The following is a 21654-nucleotide window of genomic DNA, read 5'->3' as shown; positions in this document are numbered from 1 at the left end:
GTAGCAGGCCTGGATGGACGGTGCCAACACGCCAGTAGCCATCTGGCTCAGTATGGACCTCCTGTGGAAGAGAGCCTAGCTAGTGCCATCACCCAGGCAGCAACACTTCCCGATCTAGCATGCTCCCCAATGTTCCGGCATGTTCCGGCATGCTCCCCAATGTTCTGGCCTGCTCCGCTATCATTCCATTGTTTGCTTCTTCGTGACAACACAGCAGCCATGGGTCTGCATCCCAAATGGCACCCTATTCCGTATATTGTGCACTGCTTTACAGAAGCCATTTGGGATGCAGCCATGTTGTGCCATGGCCAGGCGTGTCCAGGCATGTTCTATCGTGTGAGAACGGCTGGTGTGTTATCAAGGGTCTTTACATGCCAGTCGTGATGGAGATGAAGCTAAACTGGAGCATTGTGCGACTGTGAGGAGGCAGCATAGCTGTGGGCGAATGGGAATCTTCGGTCTTAGTCAACGTTGTGGCCTAGTTAGGACGAGGAGTGGAGGCTATATTTATTTTCATTTAACCTTTATTTAACTAGGCAAGTCAGTTAAGAACAAATTCTTCTTTGCAATGACGGCCTAGGAACAGTGGGTCAACTGCCTTGTTCAGGGGCAGAGCGACAGATTTTTACCTTGTCAGCTCGGGGATTCGATCCAGCAACCTTTCGGTTACTGGCCCAACGCTCTAACCACTAGTCTACCTGCCGCCCCTTTATGTGCATTTAATGTTGCTCATAATGTCGTTCAGAAAAATAGAAATATTGCTGTGTAATTTACTACAACTATATATGTATTATCTATTTGATGTCTTATGTCAAAGGTATATTCGACACAGGACCAAATGTTATACTGTAGGCTAAACGACTGTGTTACTGCAAATATACTTAATGTCTACTTAGTGTCTATGTCTTATAGAGGCCTAGAATGTATGTTAGACACAGACAGGAGCATTACCGTGTGGAAGAGCTTGATATTTACTGAAAGAGAAAGATCCATCTGTGAGCTAATGTGTTCCACTGAGACTGTATTACAGAGGGTAACCCTCTTCCCCCTTTGTCTAGTCTACACCTACTAGACTGTTCATATTTGCTCTGTCACAGCTAGGCACTCCTGTGTATTTTAGGGGGCGGGGGGGGGGGGGGGGTCTGTGGGAAACAAAATTAGCGAGTGAGTGTGTGTGTTATATTATGCATGTGTGTGTGCGTGCGCGTGTCTGTGTGAGCAGTGAGCAGTTCCTGGCAGTCCCAGGCCTTTTTACACAGCCATAATCCCTGAACTACAAGAGGCAAATCAATTGGCTGGGCAGAGGGGCTGTAATCCCTGGGTCAGTCGGCATGCCAGGCTGCAGCCACACACCCACTAGGTTCCAATGACCATACTAGCATACCACAATCCATATCTATTACAATGCCTTAATTCTAAGTAGACTAGTGCTAGACTAGTGTTGCTATTTGAATACAGCCACTGGCTACAGGGGTCTCTGCCTGGATATCACAAGGGCCACTCAGGGGCCATGGAGGGCCAAAGAGGAGCCCAGACAAAGGAGTGGACTTATCATAGCCACCGTGTCTTGGTGGTTTAGATTGAATACTGTGCCTAGGTTTCACTTGGTGGGCGGAGATATAGGAGGACAGGCTCGTCGTATTGGCTGAAATGGAAAAGGTATCAAACACATCAAGCACATGGTTTCCGTATGTTCAATATATATTTCTTCCATTCCAGCCATTGTGATTAGCTCGTCCTTTGACATGTCCGCTCACCAGCCACCACTGGTATCAAAGGACCAAGAACAACAGAGTCTCTACTTCCTAAGGCGGCTGAAGAAATTCATCATGCTGCCCCGAGTCCTCTCCGAATATTACCATTGCACCATCGAGAGCGCCCTGGCATCACGGTCTGGTACGGGAATTGCTCCGTCCATGACCGCAAGGCCCTCCAGTGGGTGGTGAAGATGGCCCAGTACATCACTGGGACCGTGCTCCCATCCATCCAGAACATCTACTTGAAACAGTGCCTGAGGAAGGCGCATAGCATCATCAAGGACCCCACACAACCCAGCCACAAGCTGTTCTCTCCTTTATCGTCAGGCAGACGGTATTGGAGCATGAGGTCTGATACCAACAAGCTCAGAGACAGTTTCTGTCTACAAGCCTTCAGACTGCTGAAAATTGAACTGGACTGACAACCTGCACTGACTCTCTGCACCTTAGCACAAATGCACTCACTCATGCACACACATACACACACCCACACAAACACACATATACATCATAACTGCTTCAACCACCCGTGATATACTGCTCAATTTATACACTTGCCCCCATCCCCCCCTTCCCAAAACACGTGTATATATTGGACTATACATTGTGCCTTCCTGTATTATACTTATGCTAAAATGTTTATTCTATTCTACTGAGCCATTTACTTTATGTTCGTATTCTTATCTTCTATTATTTCTTATTGTTGTTGCATTGTCGAGAAGGAACCTGCAAGTAAGCATTTCGTCGTACGATGTATCCCACGAGTATCCCGTATATACAACTAATAAAACAAGGAACACTTAAAACGAAGCCGGTTTTATCCTCAATCAGCAGAGATAGAAGGAGTTCTTACAAGATAGTGTCTAATGGTCTGAGATGGACAGAAATAGAGATAGTGACCTGCAGGGAGTGTCATCACACATATTTAGCCTAAGTCGTCATAGCTCTACAAAACCCCAAGCGCTCATTGGATGAAGTACTTCATATGTCCCATTATCACTGTGCACGTGAAGCCCCAACACACTAGGGGTGATGTTGACAGTGACCAAAATAAATACCCTGACGCCAGTGAAACGGCATCTCTCTCACACACACCAGCACAAACACACACCATCCAACATCACACACACACACTCTCTGAACACCAGGGATCAAACGCAGCATTCTCCCTGTTCCACATTTCATACACTATTTATAATGTTCTCCCTGGATAAATTATTGATGAGCTATATTTTCTATTCCTCTCCCTGCACTTTCTGTACTGTTCTATGAAGGATCTAGTACCCTCACTAACAACCCACTCAGGGCCCGTCTCTCTCTGTGGCCTTTTCCATGGTTGCAAAAAGTGCAACACTTTTGACCATAGCCCTGGTCAAAAGTAGTGCACTATATAGGGAGTAGGGTGCCATTTTGGATGTAAATACTGCTAAAGGAGACAGAACTGTAAGCAGCGGAAGGTAACCATTTCCTGCCATTATTAAAGTATAGTCCCGTTCGGTATTAGATAGAACATCGCGGCCCTGGCCGCCTGTGGTGAAAACAACCTGTGGTTGCCTAAGTTACCCCACTAGCTCACAGCAAAAGTTTTTTCAAAAGGCACATTTTTTGTTGTCTGATTGTTTTAGTCAACTACAAAGCTACATTTAAGAAAAGTACAACATGTCTAAAGATTACTTTTCGACATTGCCTGCTCCCGAGCGTTCTCACTATTTAGAAAAATTTTATATTGTAGGGCTTCCCTCATGCCCCTTTTCATGACGTGCTAGCATCCACGTGAGTGAGCGCTAGCTAGCCACCGACCGGAACATTAAGCTAGCCAAGACCAACACAAACAAAACGGACTATACAGCGGAGGTACAAACGGACTATACTAAACAAATTAAATGTCTTACCTGCAGTGTCGACCCGTCATTCAGGGCAGGTGGGGCAGAATCCTGTTTTGAGCCGCACATTTTTAGCAACAAAAAAATATGTTTTTGGACTTACCTGTTTTGCATGTTATTTTGGCATTAATAGGTGTTTGCAAACTTTCTTGAATAAGGCAGCTCCAAAATGCAGGTGTTTCAGCCTTGCTCGGTGCTTTCCGTGGTGGTGGGGCAGCCAGTGGAAGATAAAGAGCGTAGGTGTTGGTAATGTTCTCTAGTTGCGCCATAATTAGCTGAGTGTTCGGTCATTCGTGGGGACAGTACTTCAATGCCAAGTCTAAGGGTAGACCTCGAAAATTCAAGCCCTTTGTGTGCTGCCATAGAGTTATTTTAGAAGTGCCCATCCAAGAAGTCTCAAGGTCATTGGCCACAGATAATATGACATCAAATCACGTTATATCTACAGTAGCTTTGATTGGACTGATGTCAACGTCATACTTTCAAAATCTTAGCTAGCAGTCATCATCATGAATCAAGTCGACAATCTACTGGCAAATCCTTTTTAATCCTTGTCATATGAAGATAAATTATAGATAGAATGTATCAGTGCTCATCGGTCATTGGACATAAACATTATACAACAAGTTGGAAATCGCAAATTCATCAATGAGTGGTTTGGACGGAATCAGTGACAGTGGCTAACTGCAAGCATTGTAAAGCAATCACTAGTGGCTGTGTGGTCCCCAAATCTGGTATTACGTGTCTCTTTTCCATGTTTAAAATGATAGACATTCAACATTGGCCATGCTGTCAATGAAGCATGATTTGTGCTGCGCTCAAAACAACTGGTAACTCGGAACTGCGAAAACTTGACGTCGGTGAGTTCAAGACAACTGGGAATTCTGGAAAAAACTAGCTGGGAAATACGTTTTGAACGTTCATCCAACTCGGGAACTCTGGCCTCATGATTCAACATTGTTTTTTTCTGACTTCCCAGTTGTCTTGAAAGCACCATAAATCCAGAGAATGCCAGACTTTAATGACAAAGTTGGCCAAGGAAGAACCGCCGTGCCACCTTCCTGTTCAAGTAAGCACAGCAAGGTGAGTCCAAAAATGTCTTGTATGCTGCTGCATAAATTATGCAATATGCCAGGGAGATATGTATACTGTAGCTAAGAAAGTAATACTAAGTGTATGTGCCTCACCTTAATAATTTGGTCTCTTTACCCCTCTTAATTTCCCTAATGTTCTGACTTGGTGGTACACATGTAGCCTATAACCTGTTTTACAGAAATATAATCATCACATTATGTAAGAGCTTTCATTGTCTGCTTATGTGCCCCCTTTACTTATCCTACGGTTCTGACTCGGTGTACAGGGAGAACACTGTAAGAATGTTCTGAATGTTCTGAATTCTCTCGCTGTACATTTCAAAAGTGCTAAACAAATAGTTGTACTTGTCACGCCCTGGCCTTAGTATTATTGGTTTTCTTTATTATTTTAGTTAGGTCAGGGTGTGACATGGGGAATGTTTTTGTTTTGTTGGTTTTGGGTGTTGTTTATGGTAAAGGGGTTGTGTATAGTATATGGGTTTGTGTGGAGTACAGGTTTCTAGTATTGTCTATGTATGTTTAGTTGTCTAGGAGAGTCTATGGTTACCTGAATGAGTTCCCAATTAGAGACAGCTGATTTCGGTTGTCTCTGATTGGGAGCCTTATTTAGGGTAGCCATAGGCTCTCATTGGTTGTGGGTAATTGTCTATGTAAGAACGTTTGTAGCCTGTATGTATGTGCACAACGTTTGTAGCTTCACGGTCGTTTTGTTAGTTTGTAAAGTGTTTTTGTGTCGTGTTCATCTTCGTTCGTGTTAAAATAAAAGAAGATGGCATATTTTCCAACTGCTGCATTTTGGTCCATTAATCCGCCACACGATCGGGACAGAATTACCCACCATAGGACCAAGCGGCATGACCAGCGGCAACAGGAGCAATACAAGGATTTATGGACATGGGAGGAAATTTTAGACCGGGAGGTACCAGGAGAATATAACCGCCCCAAAGCTGAGCTGGAGGCAGCGAAAGCAGAGAGGCGGCGATATGAGGAGCTAGCTCGGAGGCAGGAAAAGGAACCTACAAAGGATCTGGGTTACACTACGTGGGAGGAGATCGACAGGTGGGCGATCAACCCAGGGAGAGTGCCGGAGCCCGCCTGGGATTCTCTGGCGCAGTGCGAGGAGGGATACCGGCGAATGGAGGCAGCACGACGAAGCGGTAGGAAGCCTGTGGGAAAACCCAAAAAATTTCTTTGGGGGGGGCTTAAAGGGAGAGTGGCGAAGTCAGGTAGGAAACCTGCGCCTACTCCCTGTAATTACCGTGGAGAGCGAGAGTACGGGCAGACACCGTGTTACGCAGTAGAGCGCACGGTGTCTCCTGTACGTGTGCATAGCCCGGTGCGGGTTATTCCACCTCCCCACACTGGCAGGGCTAGATTGAGTATTGAGCCGGATGTCATGAAGCCGGCCCTACATATCTGGCCACCAGTGCGTCTCCTCGGGCCGGTTTACATGGCACCAGCCTTACGCATGGTGTCCCCGGTTCGCCTACATAGCCCGGTGCGGGTTATTCCACCTCCCCGCACTGGTCGGGCAACGGGGAGCATTCAACCAGGTAAGGTTGGTCAGGCTCAATGCTCAAGGGAGCCAATACGCCTGCACGGTCCGGTATTTCCGGCGCCACCTTCCCGCCCCAGTTCAGTGCCACCAGTGCCTACACCACGTAACAGGCTTCCAGTGTGTCTCCAGAGCCCTGTTCCTCCTCCACGCACTCGTCCTATGGTGCGTGTCTCCAGCCCGGTATCACCAATTCCGGCACCACGCACTAAGCCTTTTGTGCGTCTCCAGAGTCCTGTGCATCCTGTTGCTGCTCCCCGCATTAGCCCTGAGATGCGTGTCCCCAGTCCGGTACCACCAGTTCCGGCCCCACGCACTAGGCCTAATGTGCGTCCCCAGGGTCCAGTATGCCCTGTTCCTGCTCCCCGCACTAGCCCTGAGATGCGTGTCCCCAGCCCGGTGCCACCAGTCCCGGCACCACGCACCAGGCCTACAGTGCGCCTCAGCCGGCAGGAGTCTGCCGTCTGCACAGCGATGACTGAACTGCTCGTCTCCCCAGCGCCATCTGAGCCATCCGTCTCCCCAGCGCCATCTGAGCCATCCGTCTCCCCAGCGCCATCTGAGCCATCCGTCTGCAATGAGCCTGCAAAGCCGCCCGTCTGCCATGAGCCTGCAAAGCCGCCCGTCTGCCATGAGCCCACTGAGCCGTCCGCCAGACAGGAGCCGCTAGAGCCGCCAGCCAGACAGGAGCCGCTAGAGCCGTCCGTCAGACAGGATCTGCCAGAGCCGCCAACCAGACAGGATCTGCCAGAGCCGCCAACCAGACAGGATCTGCCAGAGCCGCCAACCAGACAGGAGCAGCCAGATCAGTCAGCCAGCCATGAGCAGCCAGATCCGTCAGCTAGCCATGAGCAGCCAGATCCGTCAGCTAGCCATGAGCAGCCAGATCCGTCAGCCAGCCATGAGCAGCCAGATCCGTCAGCCAGCCATGAGCAGCCAGATCCGTCAGCTAGCCATGAGCAGCCAGATCCGTCAGCTAGCCATGAGCAGCCAGATCCGTCAGCTAGCCATGAGCAGCCAGATCCGTCAGCTAGCCATGAGCAGCCAGATCCGTCAGCTAGCCATGAGCAGCCAGATCCGTCAGCCAGCCATGGGCCATCCCTCAGTCCGGAGCTGCAGTCCCTCAGTCCGGAGCTGCAGTCCCTCAGTCCGGAGCTGCCATTCCTCAGTCCGGAGCTGCCCCTTACCCTGGTGCTGCCCCTTACCCTGGTGCTGCCCCTTACCCTGGTACTGCCCCTGACCCTGGTACTGTCCCTGACCCTAGTACTGCCCCTGACCCTGGTACTGCCTCTTACCCTGGTACTGCCCCTTAGTCCGGAACTGCCCCTGAATGCAATGGGGTTAAGGTGGAGGGGGGTCGTTTGGAGGAAGCCTAGGAGGTGTTTAGGTACTGTGGTGACGTGGGGACCGCGACCAGAGCCGGAGCCGCCACCGTGGATGGAAGCCCACCCAGACCCTCCCCTAGACTGTGTATGGTGCGCCCGGAGTTCGCGCCTCAAGGGGGGGGTTATGTCACGCCCTGGCCTTAGTATTATTGGTTTTCTTTATTATTTTAGTTAGGTCAGGGTGTGACATGGGGAATGTTTTTGTTTTGTTGGTTTTGGGTGTTGTTTATGGTAAAGGGGTTGTGTATAGTATATGGGTTTGTGTGGAGTACAGGTTTCTAGTATTGTCTATGTATGTTTAGTTGTCTAGGAGAGTCTATGGTTACCTGAATGAGTTCCCAATTAGAGACAGCTGATTTCGGTTGTCTCTGATTGGGAGCCTTATTTAGGGTAGCCATAGGCTCTCATTGGTTGTGGGTAATTGTCTATGTAAGAACGTTTGTAGCCTGTATGTATGTGCACAACGTTTGTAGCTTCACGGTCGTTTTGTTATTTTGTATAGTTTGTATTAAGTGTTCGTCTTTCATTTAAATAAATTCATTATGACTGCATACCTTGACGCGTATTGGTCCGACCCATGCTTCTCCTCTTCAGACGAAGAGGAGGAGAACGATCGTGACAGTACTGACTACGTCCATCCTAGCTCGCTTATTAATGTCTTAATTGAAATGACGGATTACCACTCGTTGTCCCCTTATGCCATAGTTTGTACATCTAAAGTGACATTATAAACGACATTTGTTTAAGCAAGTCATTCATATCAACTATGTTTTTATAAAGGGCAGTAAATAAGGCTGAATTAACTATTTCGCTGCCAGACAAGGGTCCACTGATAGCCAGGTGTAGCAGTAGTAAGATGTTGAGACAGCTTTATGTAGGCCCAGTTTGTGGGCACTGTTTGTCACCATTATAGTGCAATTAATGTATTGTATTGTTTAGTGTTGTAGTGTGAGAGACAAATGACATATTTAACTGATCTATTTGATATTAATGGTTAACAATTAATATTTAACTAATAGTAATACATTTCTGTCCTACTAGTGTCTGTGTTTTTATGGTCTCCACTCCAGTTCCCTAATCTGGGCGTATGGTCACTAGAGATGGCTTGAGCTGACAAATTAGTTAAAGACTGCATTGCATAGACAATAATGTGTTTTACTAGCGATGGTTTAGGAGTAGAACAATCAAGCATTGTCTCAAAATCATCCTTGCAACTGGGAAACTAAGCCAGGGTGGGGTTAAGACAACAACCCATGCAGATAACAACAGGATGAACCCAGAGTGGATTATGATGCTCCTGGGTCTGCATGGGAGGGGTTGAACCAATCATGACTAATCATTCTTAGTGTCAGCTATATAAAGAACTCTGCATTTGTGTAAAGGTTAAGTTACTCGGTCAAACACTCAAGGGTGTGGGGTCGACCCACTTCATTATTGCAATAATTAATCGATAAAAAAAAAAGATGATTGTTTGAAGAAATAAAAAAATTCTCTCTCAGTATGAATTTCCACGACAGTAGTGGTTTTGCTGGCATGCACCCCACATTGTAATTCTTTTTTGCCCCACCAAGATTTACATGCTAAAATCGGCCCTGCTTACCTGTGATGAAATATTTTCCTCACACCTAGCTACTTGTACCCTACTTGGACCCCAGGTACCCACATTTCCCACGTCGAATTGCACGAAGCCACAGGGTTCTTCTCACATTCTCTATTTCCCTACTATGTGGGGGCATTGCGAGCCGAACCGTAGGTCGCGATTTTATACCTGGTTACATTGAACAACACAGCAGATTTTCAGCCTATTTTGATATTTTTTCACAATTCCTGACATTTAATCCAAGTAAAAATTCCCTGTCTTATGGCAGTTAGGATCACCACATGATTTTAAGAATGGGTTAACGGCCTTGTTCAGGGGCAGAACGACAGATTTTTACCTTGTCAGCTCAGGGATTCAATCTTGCAACCTTACGGTTAACTAGTCCAATGCTCTAACCACCTGCCTCACGAGGAGCCTGCCTGTTACGCGAATGCAGTAAGAAGCCAAGGTAAGTTGCTAGCTAGCATTAAACTTATCTTATAATAAACAATCAATCATAATCTCTAGTTATAACTACACATGGTTGATGATATTACTAGTTTATCTAGCGTGTCCTGCGTTGCATATAATCGATGCGGTGCGCATTCGCGAAAAAGGACTGTCGTTGCTCCAACATGTACCTAACCATAAACATCAATGCCTTTCTTAAAATCAATACACAGAAGTATATATTTTTAAACCTGCATATTTAGCTAAAAGAAATCCAGATTAGCAGGCAATATTAACCAGGTGAAATTGTGTCACTTTTCTTGCGTTCATTGCACGCAGAGTCAGGGTATATGCAACAGTTTGGGCCGCCTGGGGCTCATTGCGAACTAATTTGCCAGAATTTTACGTAATTATGACATAACATTGAAGGTTGTGCAATGTAACAGGAATATTTAGACTTATGGATGCCACCCGTTAGATAAAATACAGAACGGTTCCGTATTTCACTGAAAGAATAAACGTTTTGTTTTCGAGATGATAGTTTCCGGATTCTACCATATTAATGACCTAAGGCTCTTATTTCTGTGTGTTATTATGTTATAATTAAGTCTATGATTTGATAGAGGAGTCTGACAGCGATGGTAGGCACCAGCACGCTTGTAAGCATTCATTCAAACAGCACTTTTGTGTGTTTTGCCAGCATCTCTTCGCAATGCTTCAAGCATTGCGCTGTTTATGACTTCAAGCCTATCAACTCCCGAGATTAGGCTGGTGTAACCGATGTGAAATGGCTAGCTAGTTAGTGGGGTGCGCGCTAATAGCGTTTCAAACGTCACTCGCTCTGAGACTTGGAGTAGTTGTTCCCCTTGCTCTGCATGGGTAACGCTGCTTCGAGGATGGCTGTTGTCGATGTGTTCCTGGTTCGAGCCCAGGTAGCGGCGAGGAGAGGGATGGAAGCTATACTGTTACACTGGCAATACTAAAGTGCCGATAAGAACATCCAATAGTCAAATGGTATAGAGATAAATAGTCCAATAATTCCTCATTTCTCATGTTCTGAGAAAGGAACTTAAACGTTAGCTTTTTTACATGGCACATATTGCACTTTTACTTTCTTCTCCAACACTTTGTTTTTGCATTATTTAAACCAAATTGAACATGTTTCATTATTTATTTGAGGCTAAATTGATTTTATTGATGTATTATATTAAGTTAAAATAAGTGTTAATTCAGTATTGTTGTAATTGTCATTATTACAAACAAATTTTAAAAATCGTCCGATTAAATCGGGAATCGGCTTTTTTCTGGTCCTCCAATAATCGGTATCGGTATCGGCATTAAATTCATAATCGGTCAACCTCTAGTCCTAACCGACTTGCCAAAACTATAATTTGTTAAGAAGAAATTTGTGGAGTGGTTCAAAAACAAGGTTTAATGACTCCAACCTAAGTGTATGTAAATTTCCGACTTCAACTGTACATAAAACAATCAACGACAACGTTAGCTCTTTTACCATGGAGGTCAATGGGAAAGAATGTTTGTTTTCCACAATTTGTGGGCGTGGTTGAGGAGAATTCCTTTTTAAGATGTGAATATCAACTTGGAGTATAGGGTCTGACACTATTCTAGATGCTCTGATGAAAATCCAAGGTTGTGTGCCCAATGGCACCCTATTCCCTATTTAGTGCACAACTTTTGACGAGAGCTCTATTGGCTCAGGTCAAAAGTAGTGCACCACATAGGGAATAGGGTGCCATTGGCAGCCTTAGACACAGGAGGATAAAGCTTCACACTCCTATGCACACACACACACACACACCTGCCTGCAGGACCACAAACACATTGTTTTCTATCAGATGGTCTGTCTTTTATAGATGCTGTTCGCAGTGTGCTGTGACATTTTACATTTGTATAAATGTCAGGAAATCTGGTAATATCGCAATCACACACACACACACCCAGGAGCAGACACACACACACCCAGGAGCGATCATATACACACACACACACACCACCAACTCCATTTAGACCAGATGTAAATTAGAACAGTCTGCTCACACATCAGTAGAAAAAAACAACAATTTATGTTGTTTTATTTACCTGCACAACCAGAGGAACAATGACACTATAATAATATAGAATACACTAGAATAATACAGATTACAATAGAATAATCTCCCCTGAAAGCCAGCATTGGGGAAGTAACTAACACACACTCACAAGGACATCTTATTCACTAGAGACCCATAGAAATCCCACAGCTCTGATTGATGTGAATCACATAGGCTGCTGTAACATACAGGTAACTGACAAAATAATGGAAACACTTGAGTAAATTAGTATTATGAAAATCGGTGATTCCACACAGGTGTGGTTCCTGAGTTAATTAAGCAAGTAGGTGCATTGAAACTGTTCTGTCTCATGGTGGCCCAACACCCTATTAAGACACGTTATTTTGGTGTTTCCTTTATTTTGGCAGTTACCTGTAAAATCTCTCTCTCTCTCTCCTCTCACTCATTATCTCTGTCTCGCACTTTCTTCTTCTCCCTCCCGCTATCTCTCTTCATCTCTCACTTCCATGCTCGCTCTCTCTCACACACAAGGTCTTTCTCGCTCTCTTTCAGTAAACTGTACAGATTAAAATGGGAGCTAAGTCCTCATTTGATATACACTACAGTACAGTCTATATATCCAATGGAAATGAATTATGCATTATGGCTCTCATAGGGCTGAGAGGCATTGTAATCCCAAAAATAATCCCAGATTTTCTACCCCACACTCGTAGGGGAAAAAAGGTGTTATCTAAAACCTTAAAAGGGTTCTTCGGCTGTCCCCGTAGGATAACCCTTTGAAGACCCCAAACGAGTTCTACCTGGAACCAAAAGGGGTTCATCCTGGAACCAAAAAGGGTTCTCGCGTGGGGATAGCCGAAGAACCCTTTTGGAACCCTATTCTCAGAGTGTAAAGATTTCCGGGTTTTCTTCAAAAGCCATGGTCAGATGAATGATTCCTTTCCACTCTGTTGTGTATACAGTCACCTTACTGAGTGCAGTGTTGATACATGCAGTAGCTCCAGGCTCACAACGCAGATGGTCAAACACAGAGGGTTAGCATAGGGCTCTCGTCAAACGTAGCGCACAATAGGGAATAGGGTGCCATTGGGAACGCACACGTCAACACCAGCAGGGCTGCACTCACTTGAGATCCACACACAAATCTTCCATTGACGTCAATGTATTATTTATATAATGTACGGGTAAAGAGCGCAGGCCACGTTAGGATTTGGCGCCCCTGTGACCAAACACATAGGACAGATTTATTTGAATCTCGGTCACCCAGAACTAAAATCGTGCATAATTGCGCCAGTGTTAGAGAAGATACTAGAACGAGGAGCGGAAGCGGAAGGATGAGTTTGACCCTGTCTCTTTGCAAGTTACAGGCATGTCTATGGGCCAAGTGTTCCCTCCTCTTCTGCAATTCGAAAGATGCGAACACCTGCAAAATCGGGATTTGTCTAAATGACCAGTGATGGAAAATCTGCACACCGGAACAAAGTTCCTTGTTTAGTCGTTGCATCTGTTGACAGATGCTACGATAGCAGTTATGTTACGTGCATCTGCCCATGAGAGATTAGACTTCTTAAAATAACCACACACACACAAATACACACAAACACAATGACAGATCACAATGCCCAAGCCTGTATGCAATGAAACTTATGTATTGTAGAGTACACCATGTAAACCACTGACTGGTCTACAGTGGTCCCGCTTAAATGTAGAGACAAGCTATGAAATGTTCTGATTGGTCAAAGGCAGCACCTGCTAGACCCAAGGGGTATATGGGTTGGCTAGTGGAGCTGTCTGTCTGGTGGGGAATGTGGGTAGGCTAGAGCAGTGGTTCTCAAACCTTTCCTCAGCGAACCCCGGCCATTCCATGTATTTGATCTATTCCAGAGCTAGCACACCTGATTCAATTTGTCAACTAATCATAAAGTCCTTGACTAGGTGAATCAGGTGAGTTAGTTCAGGACTACAACAACATTTTGAAACATTTGGGGATCTCCGAGGAAAGGTTTGAGAACCACTGGGCTAGAGAACCTGTCAAATGGTGTCGTGCTGAACGCTGGTTGGCTAAAGGAGCTGTCCGGGGAGGTGGTGCTGAATGGGGGACGGCTATAGGAGCTGTCCGGTGATGTGGTGCTGAATTTGGGTTGGCTGGAGGCGCTGTGTAGTGCAGTGGTGCTGCATGTGGGTTGGCTCGAGCAGGGTCCACTACACAGCGGATTCGACTAATCAAAGCTTGATGATGAGTTAGTTGGTCATTTGAATCAGCTGTGTAGTGCAAGGGCTATAGGAGCTGTCTAGTGCAGTGGCGCTGCTCCTCTCCTCCTTTCCCCATGCATTCGACCAATTACAGCCACACCCAGAACGAGAGAGAGAGAGAGAGAACAGCCACAAATAAACCTGGAGGGAGGGTGAAAGAGATCAAGAGAGGGTTAGCCTACAGCCAGGACAGGAAAGAGGGTGAGACAGGAAAAAAAGAGGGAGAAGGCAGGAAAAAAAGAGGGAGAAGGCAGGGGAAACGAGGGAGAGTGTTTATGTGTGTTAGTCGGGGAAGCATACAGAAGAATCAGCACTCTCCTTACACAGTTCTCTAGCCCTTACCAACAAACATGCAGATACAGATACAACGTAGGCATTGTACCAATTACATTTACATCCGAATCTGCCACAATAGAGCCCAAACAAAACCTAGTCTGCTGATGCAATCTTCAAACACACAAAGGTTTCAGACTGACGCTGCCGTAGAGTTACTCAACACCACAGCGAGACATCTCATCACTTCACTCCGAAACTTTCTGTACCCTTTGGACGTCTCATGAAACTCCTCGGCTCGGCTTGTTCAGCTGCTTCTGAATCCACCCAGGCATCAAAGCAGCGCCTGACAAACGATGTCGCCATGTTTCCATAGCGATCTATCTATCTATCTATAATTGGCCGGAGCCACTGCTACTGGCAGCCAGACGCCGAGGAAGACAAGGCAGGCCCATAACAAGCCCAACACCGGCCACTAATCTTGTTATTACTGCCATCATTCAATTGGGCCTGATTTGCATAATTAAGCTCCGTGATTGGCCTGACTCCTGATTGGCCTGAAAGCCTAACGAGCCTTTGTTCTAACGAGTGGCTTTTTATTTTTTGGTTCTATTGGAAAGAATCAGGGGGTGCGCCTTTAACCCTGTGAGACCCAAACATAAATCCAAATGAGGATTAAAAAAATGTATTACCCTTCAGAAATACTTCTAATAGGCCTCTGATGATGAAAATAATACATTTTTGGATTTTCAAGTTTGTAGAATAATTGTATGTAAGCTTTGCAAAAATGCACCATTGACCTTCAATGGCGGGACAAATTTGAATTCTATAAAAGAAAATCACATCAAATTGGATCAAAAGTGTAAAATTAGGTCATATTTTGTCTGAAATTGCTCAATTGTTCAACTTGATCTATCCAAACGTTAGTATGTTGCAAACAAATTCATACTTTTTTTGAAGGATCAACTATTTTCTTTTCTGCGTATGGAGTACATTGACCTTATTTTTAGTCATATTTGGTTGTCCTTTCCAGTTGAACTTGGAGAGATAGCCATCCTATCTCACTTCTTCACCATAAAATGAATGCTCATCGATTCTGACCTCATACACCAATAATTAAAAAATATATATATATAAATGTTTCTTCTTTTGATACGTAGAGAGAACATCAAAGCATTTTGTTTTCCAGATTTTCATTATTTGGAATGGAAACAACCTCACTTCTGTATTAACATATGAATGTGTCCCTGTGTCTCATTTTTGCAAACCTTTAAGCGCAATTATGTGTTTTTGGAATACTTATAAAACTACCTCTAGCTCAGAATGTTTGTTTCTTAATAAATACAACAACAACAAAAAATCGACATAATCATCTTAGAGAAGACAATAAAAAAAAATGCCAAGTCATGGGCTTGTATGGATGGCTACCAACATCCAGTATGCTTGTTTTTTATATATATATTTTTCTTGAACCTTTATTTAACTAGGCAAGAAAGTTAAGAACAAATTCTTATGTTACAATGACGGCCTACCCCGGCCAAACCCTCCCAACACTGGGCCAATTGGGTGCCGCCCTATAGGACTCCCGATCACGGCCGATTGTGATACAGCCTGGGATCAAACCAGAGTCTGTCGTGACGCCTCTAGCACTGCGACGCAGTGCCTTAGACCGCTGCGCCACTCGGGAGTCAGACAGTATGCTTGTGTAGGGGGGGACCAGTGTGATCTCAGACGAGTGGACAGTTTTCTAATGTTTCATAGGCTACTGATGCCACAATAATACTGACACACACCAAGTACTACTATTTGGGTCTAAGGAGATGAACTAGGTAGTGATGACATCATTTTTTTAGTTTAGGACCGGTACTGGATGCAATTTAGGCAGCGTCGTATTTTTACAACCGTGGGTTAAGAGGGTTAAAGGGGTGAGTCACTCACACTGCCTTGTGAATCACCATAGGTCTTTCATTATGACTCATTGATATTAATGAATGAGTCATCTATTACTCTGAAAGGATCAAACCCAATTTAGTTTTATTGGCCATGTCAATGTCCCTAATGGCATCCTATTCCCCATGGGCCCTGGTCTAAACTAGTGCACTACATCGGGAATAGGGTGCTATTTGGGATGTAACCTAAATCTCCCTTTCCACCACAGGGGGGACTGTTGTGAGTCACAGCGCATCACTTCTGGAGCGACACAATCCCACGTGATTACTAGAGACAGACAGGAAGCAGCAGGAAGAGTGCCCAATAAACCACGGTTTGTATTCATTAGGGGCATTCAACGGAAAATGTTTACAACAGAAAACAAAAACAAGTTCAAGTTGTCCCTCCCTGTTTCAGTCTGTTTTCTTTCGTTTGGTGCCTAATGAATAAAACCCAGATGTATCGAATAGTAATGCCCCTGACACACACCCATGGGGAAGCTTAAATAGAACGCAGGTTTAAGAAAGACAGAGAAAGACTAGGGCAGCCAGAGTGAGACATATTCTATTGCACTATGACATGGCATTTTTATAGAAACACATCCCTAAACTATTCTATCATCTATTTCACCACAGATGGCCCAGTTTTATCACAGGGCACTTGGCCCTTATTCAGACCTGATCAAATCCACCCACATACCTCACACAAAGCTGTGTATCTCCCTCTTACACACTCCCACACACACACACACCCACACACAGGAAGAGAAACCACAACCAACTGAAGACTCCGATGATTAGAGATTAGAGATGAGACCGCTCTTACCTCCAGATGGGGTGCAGGGTTGAATCCACACAGGTTGCAGACCTGGGCGTGACATTGGGTACAGGTGTTGTAGTTGGCCGGCTCGGCCGTCACCCCCACGTTGAGACTGGTCTTACACAGGGGACAGCAGGCACCTTTGGCCTGCTGCTGGGGGGGTCCCTGTTGGGGTGCGTGGGGTCCCTGTTGGGGTGCGTGGGGTCCCTGTTGGGGTGCGTGGGGTCCCTGTTGGGGTGCGTGGGGTCCCTGTTGGCCAGAATGAGTTCCTAGTGGTTTCCCAGCCCCAGCTGCAGGTCCCTGGGGTCCGGCTGGTTTGGGGGCAGGTTTGGGGGGCTGTTGGGGCTGCGGCGGAGCAGCTACTGGGTTATCTGATATGAGGGTGCTGGCCTGGTTGAGGAGGGAGGCACCGAAGCCACCAAAGCCTCCAAACAGCTTCCCAAAGGTCTGCTCGGGGGCGGCGGCCGGGGGCGGAGGCTGGCGTGACGGGGAGCTCCCTGCGCTGCGGGTGTGGTCCTGGCGGAGGGGCAGGGGCTGGTGGGCAGGGGAGCCACGGAGGTCAGGCTGGGATGGGGCTTTGGCCATGCCTGGGAGAGGGACAGCTCCTGGGGGGAGACGAGCCCCACCCTGACCCTGGGCTGGGGCAGGGCCCCCTGGACTTCTCTGTTGCTGAGCGGTCTGTCCCGGGCCTGGACCAGTCTGTCTGTTAGGGCCCGGTGGGGGCTGGGCCTGTGTCGGAGCCTGGTGCTGGGTTAGAGGCTGTGCCTTATGTGGTGCTTGGGGCTGGGGCTGGGGCTGAGGTTGGACCTTGGGCTGAGTTTGGGGCTGGGGCTGGGGTGGGGACTGAGTTTGAGGTTCAGAGATGGGCTCTGGTTTGGCTTGGTGAGACGGAGAGTGAATCTGCTGCTGGCTCTTGGAGCGAGGTGTCTCCATGTCCATTCCCAAAGCTCTCTGCATCTGGCAGTTCAGACACAGCCACTCCTGGACCTACGGTAGCAATAAAGAAGAAATAAAACCGCATTAGCAAGAGATATCTATACAGAGTACTATACATACCCAGTGTCACCAACTGAATTCACTCAAATCATTACGCGTTACCCAATTGGTTTTATTAACAAAAATCAATACATCAATTTCTGAAAACTTTATAGACAATCGATGGATGTTTTTAAGGAACAAATCATATGTCAAATATACATTGAGCAAGAGAACTGGAGCCGTATGCATCAAGCGTCTCAGAGGTCATGTCCCCCTGTCCGTAAAATGCAATCGAAAAAGCAGAACTGATCCTAAATCAGCACTCCTACTCTGAGAAGTTTGATACACCTTGGCTTGTCTCACTAGGAGTCTCTTGTTGGTAAACAGCAGGGCTGATAAATGACGACGTAAGCTTACTGACACATGGCATGGGATCTACCCCCTTCTGTCCTCTCTCACGCTGTCTTGTCTCAGTCTTTCTCTCCTCACTTCCCTCTTCCTCCCTTTGCCTTTCATGTCTTCGCTGTCTCTCTCTCTGCCCCTGCCCTCTCTTTCTCCCAGCTTCTATTTCTTCCACCTTCTCTCTCTCTCTCCTTCTCCTTACTCCATCTTCACCAGGCAGATACTGTAACAAGACAGGAGTGACACGCCCCCCCCCCCCCCTCTCCCTCTCCCCCACAATCTCTCCCCCGCCATCTCTCCCTCTACGAGTTGAAAACCACACCGTCCCTGTCCCCTGTTCCCGCGCCATGAACAGGGGACATGGAGGGTGTGGTCTTCAACTCGGACCTTCAGAACGCAGAACCATGTGGCCCCTAGTTTCACTCACAAACCATACTAATAATGTTCACTAATAATATATGCCATTTAGCGTTTAGCTTTTATCCAATGCGACTTAGTCATGCACGCGTATATTTTTCATATGGGTGGCCCAGAACAAATCCAACCAACGATTCATGGCGTTGCAAGCACCATGCTTTACAAACGGAGCCACACACACACACACAGATTCACACACACACAATGTCAACAACAAAAAAAACAAAGGCCCTGTCTTCCCAGACATCCCTGTTTCATCAACGAAGTATGATTTGAGAGGACTAGCTCTTTCATTTAATGAGTAACGGTGCGTGGGTGAAATCACTGGGGAAGCCAATACAGAAAGAAAAGCCATATTACAACCTATGTGTTGTGATAATGGTGGCGTTTACTCTAAAACCTGGTAGTTCATTTGCCTTGCGACTGTGATATATAGCCCTAAATGCCGAGACAATAGGAAGACACAGTGGCAGAATAAATTCAACCACACGTTTGTTTCATTACAAAACCGGAGAGCAGCATCTGTCCAGTGAAGTCTATGGCTGTCATACAGTACACTCTTTTAGTTTTTGTTGTCCTAGGCTACCTGGCTAAAATACTTGCTTGCTAGGCTAACTTCCTTTCATGGGCAGCTAGTTCACATTAGCATACTACATCTAGCTACGTGTTGAACTTCCATCCTCTCAGGCCAGGGGCACAACAATGTATGAATTTATGGTTGGATCAGAATCGCCGTTATAATCACTGGCCAGTACTGAGAATTTAGTAAAACCACAAGTCTAAATCTCTATCTCCATCCATGGCTAATTTAGGAAAGGAACGATTTTTAGCTAGCTAGCTATCTAGCCACTGGAGGACAACAATACAACGAGATGCAAAACAATTCAAGTTTCTGTCAATAATAACACTTGCCATGTGATGTGATTGGCCTGAAGCCAACGTGTTTTTTTGTGTGCATCAAGACCATTCACAGCTGAGGTCACTCAGTTTAGCTCAATGCTGATTGGCTATTATTTTATAAATGTTTTATTAAGGGAGGCCAAATGCTCATTGGCTTCCCTTGCATTCAATGCTACGGGCGGCAACAATGTAATGCTCTTTCTGACCAGACAGCATCAGATAGATACGCTACACATACTGAGGCAGAGGGGCACTGTTTCGTTTGGGCGGATGCTTTCTCCGGTGAGATACATTCAGCCTCTTGCAAATTGAAGGAAATGTATGAAACACAGAGAGGAAAGATACATTAGTTTCTATGTTTTTTTCTTGATCATTTTTTATGAGAAGCCTGGCTTCCCTTGGCATCCATGAACACACCGCCGCATTTAATGGCTGTTTATGGTCTGTGGAAGTGATTGCAAGTAAATGAGTCCGTTCTTACATCATTAAGTTTCTCATTTGTACTGAGACGTAATGAATCTTGTCTCGCATATTTTTGCTCTGTCTAGCCAGTCTGTACCAGCCACTATTGATCATTGCTCATGAATATGATTCCCTTATTACTTCCATCCGTGTTATTGCTCTGAAGTTCCAATTTTGAACCCCTTCAAAAGCACACAGACACACTTTTCGCTATTTCATTTCATTTCACTCAAAAACACACATCTGTCTAATTCCGCTCACAAACACACAGACGGACACACAAACTCCTGTATTCACTCATACAAACAGACAGACACACAAACTCATATATTCACTCACACCCAGAGACAGACACACACACACACAACATGTCGCCTAAACATGCAGTTCTACCAAGACATACACAGAGTTGTATACGGAAGATTCTCCGATGCGATATGTATTGTATTTACGTATATCACTGTTGGGCTAACATGTCCAGCGACAGCCAAGATGCCATGGCTGTGTTGTGACATGCAGTCCACACCCACTTGGCACACACTGGTTGAGTCAACGTTGTTTCCAAGTCATTTCAATGAAATGAAATGGAACAGTACAGGACTGGTCGTGTCAAGCATATACAGTAAGTAGTGTCCCAAATTGCAACCCTATTTAGTGCACCACTTTTGAGCAGAGGGCAGTGGTCAAAAGTAGTGCTCTAAAAAAGTGTCCTGGTCAAAAGGAGTGCACTAAATAGGGAATAGGGTGCCATTCCAAACAGGGATCGTCAAAACGAGTGTACAAAATCACTTCCAGGGTGCCATTTGGGACACACCCATGGACAGCTAGAGCATATTACAACTCCAGCCAGCCAGGCACGATAGCGTAGAATCATTATGCCTGGTTGGTGAATGCTATAAAAAGAACCCCTCTCGCTGCATGGTGAAGGATGCCTCACCAGATCATACTAAACTTGAAATTACCCTGATATCACATTTGTGAAAGAACTGTGTGAATTGCTGTTCAAATAGTCCAGAGTTCACGAGGTGGAAGCTAAATGAGTATTAGCTATTAGCCACACCAAGTGTGAATGAGGGCTGGTCATCCGATTCCTGTATTGAACTACTTTTGACCTTTGGGACACAGCCGAGATCTCGTATTGTTGCCATAAGCCCGGCTGGACCATAGTAATGGAGAGGGCTGACAGGAGAAGGTTGTTACAGCTATTATTGAGGAGTGCATATTTCCCATGAGGCCTTTGTTGATATTTTGTTCACTGGGTCAGGTGGTCAATGACAACAAGTCAGTGTGTTCCTGGGTCAGTCTGTCTGTCTGTCTGTCAGTGTGTGTGTCAGTCATTCAGTCACAGCAGTATCCCACACCCTGTTTTAGTCCCTGTAGTCTCTCTGAGGTTGGAGTGACGAGGCATTACTTTGAACAGTCAATCAACCCGGCGCGCTCACAAAC

The 21654-nt window shown here is 45.8% G+C and overlaps 1 protein-coding gene across 2 annotated transcripts in view; it reads right to left on the bottom strand.

Annotated features, from left to right (window-relative positions):
* LOC129842252 (protein bassoon-like) overlaps window positions 1-21654 on the bottom strand; it is a 119576-nt gene that overhangs the window by 71099 nt on the left and 26823 nt on the right. For both annotated transcript variants that reach the window (XM_055910733.1, XM_055910740.1), the window contains exon 3: window positions 17056-18036. In XM_055910733.1, the coding sequence (XP_055766708.1) occupies window positions 17056-18036 (981 nt within the window). The remainder of the gene's footprint in view (window positions 1-17055; window positions 18037-21654) is intronic.

Source organism: Salvelinus fontinalis, chromosome 3, assembly GCF_029448725.1.
Source record: "Salvelinus fontinalis isolate EN_2023a chromosome 3, ASM2944872v1, whole genome shotgun sequence".
In the NCBI taxonomy this organism is placed as follows: Eukaryota; Metazoa; Chordata; class Actinopteri; order Salmoniformes; family Salmonidae; genus Salvelinus; species Salvelinus fontinalis.
Note: the sequence above shows the minus strand (reverse complement) of the source record. Positions and strands in the feature narration are given on the sequence as shown.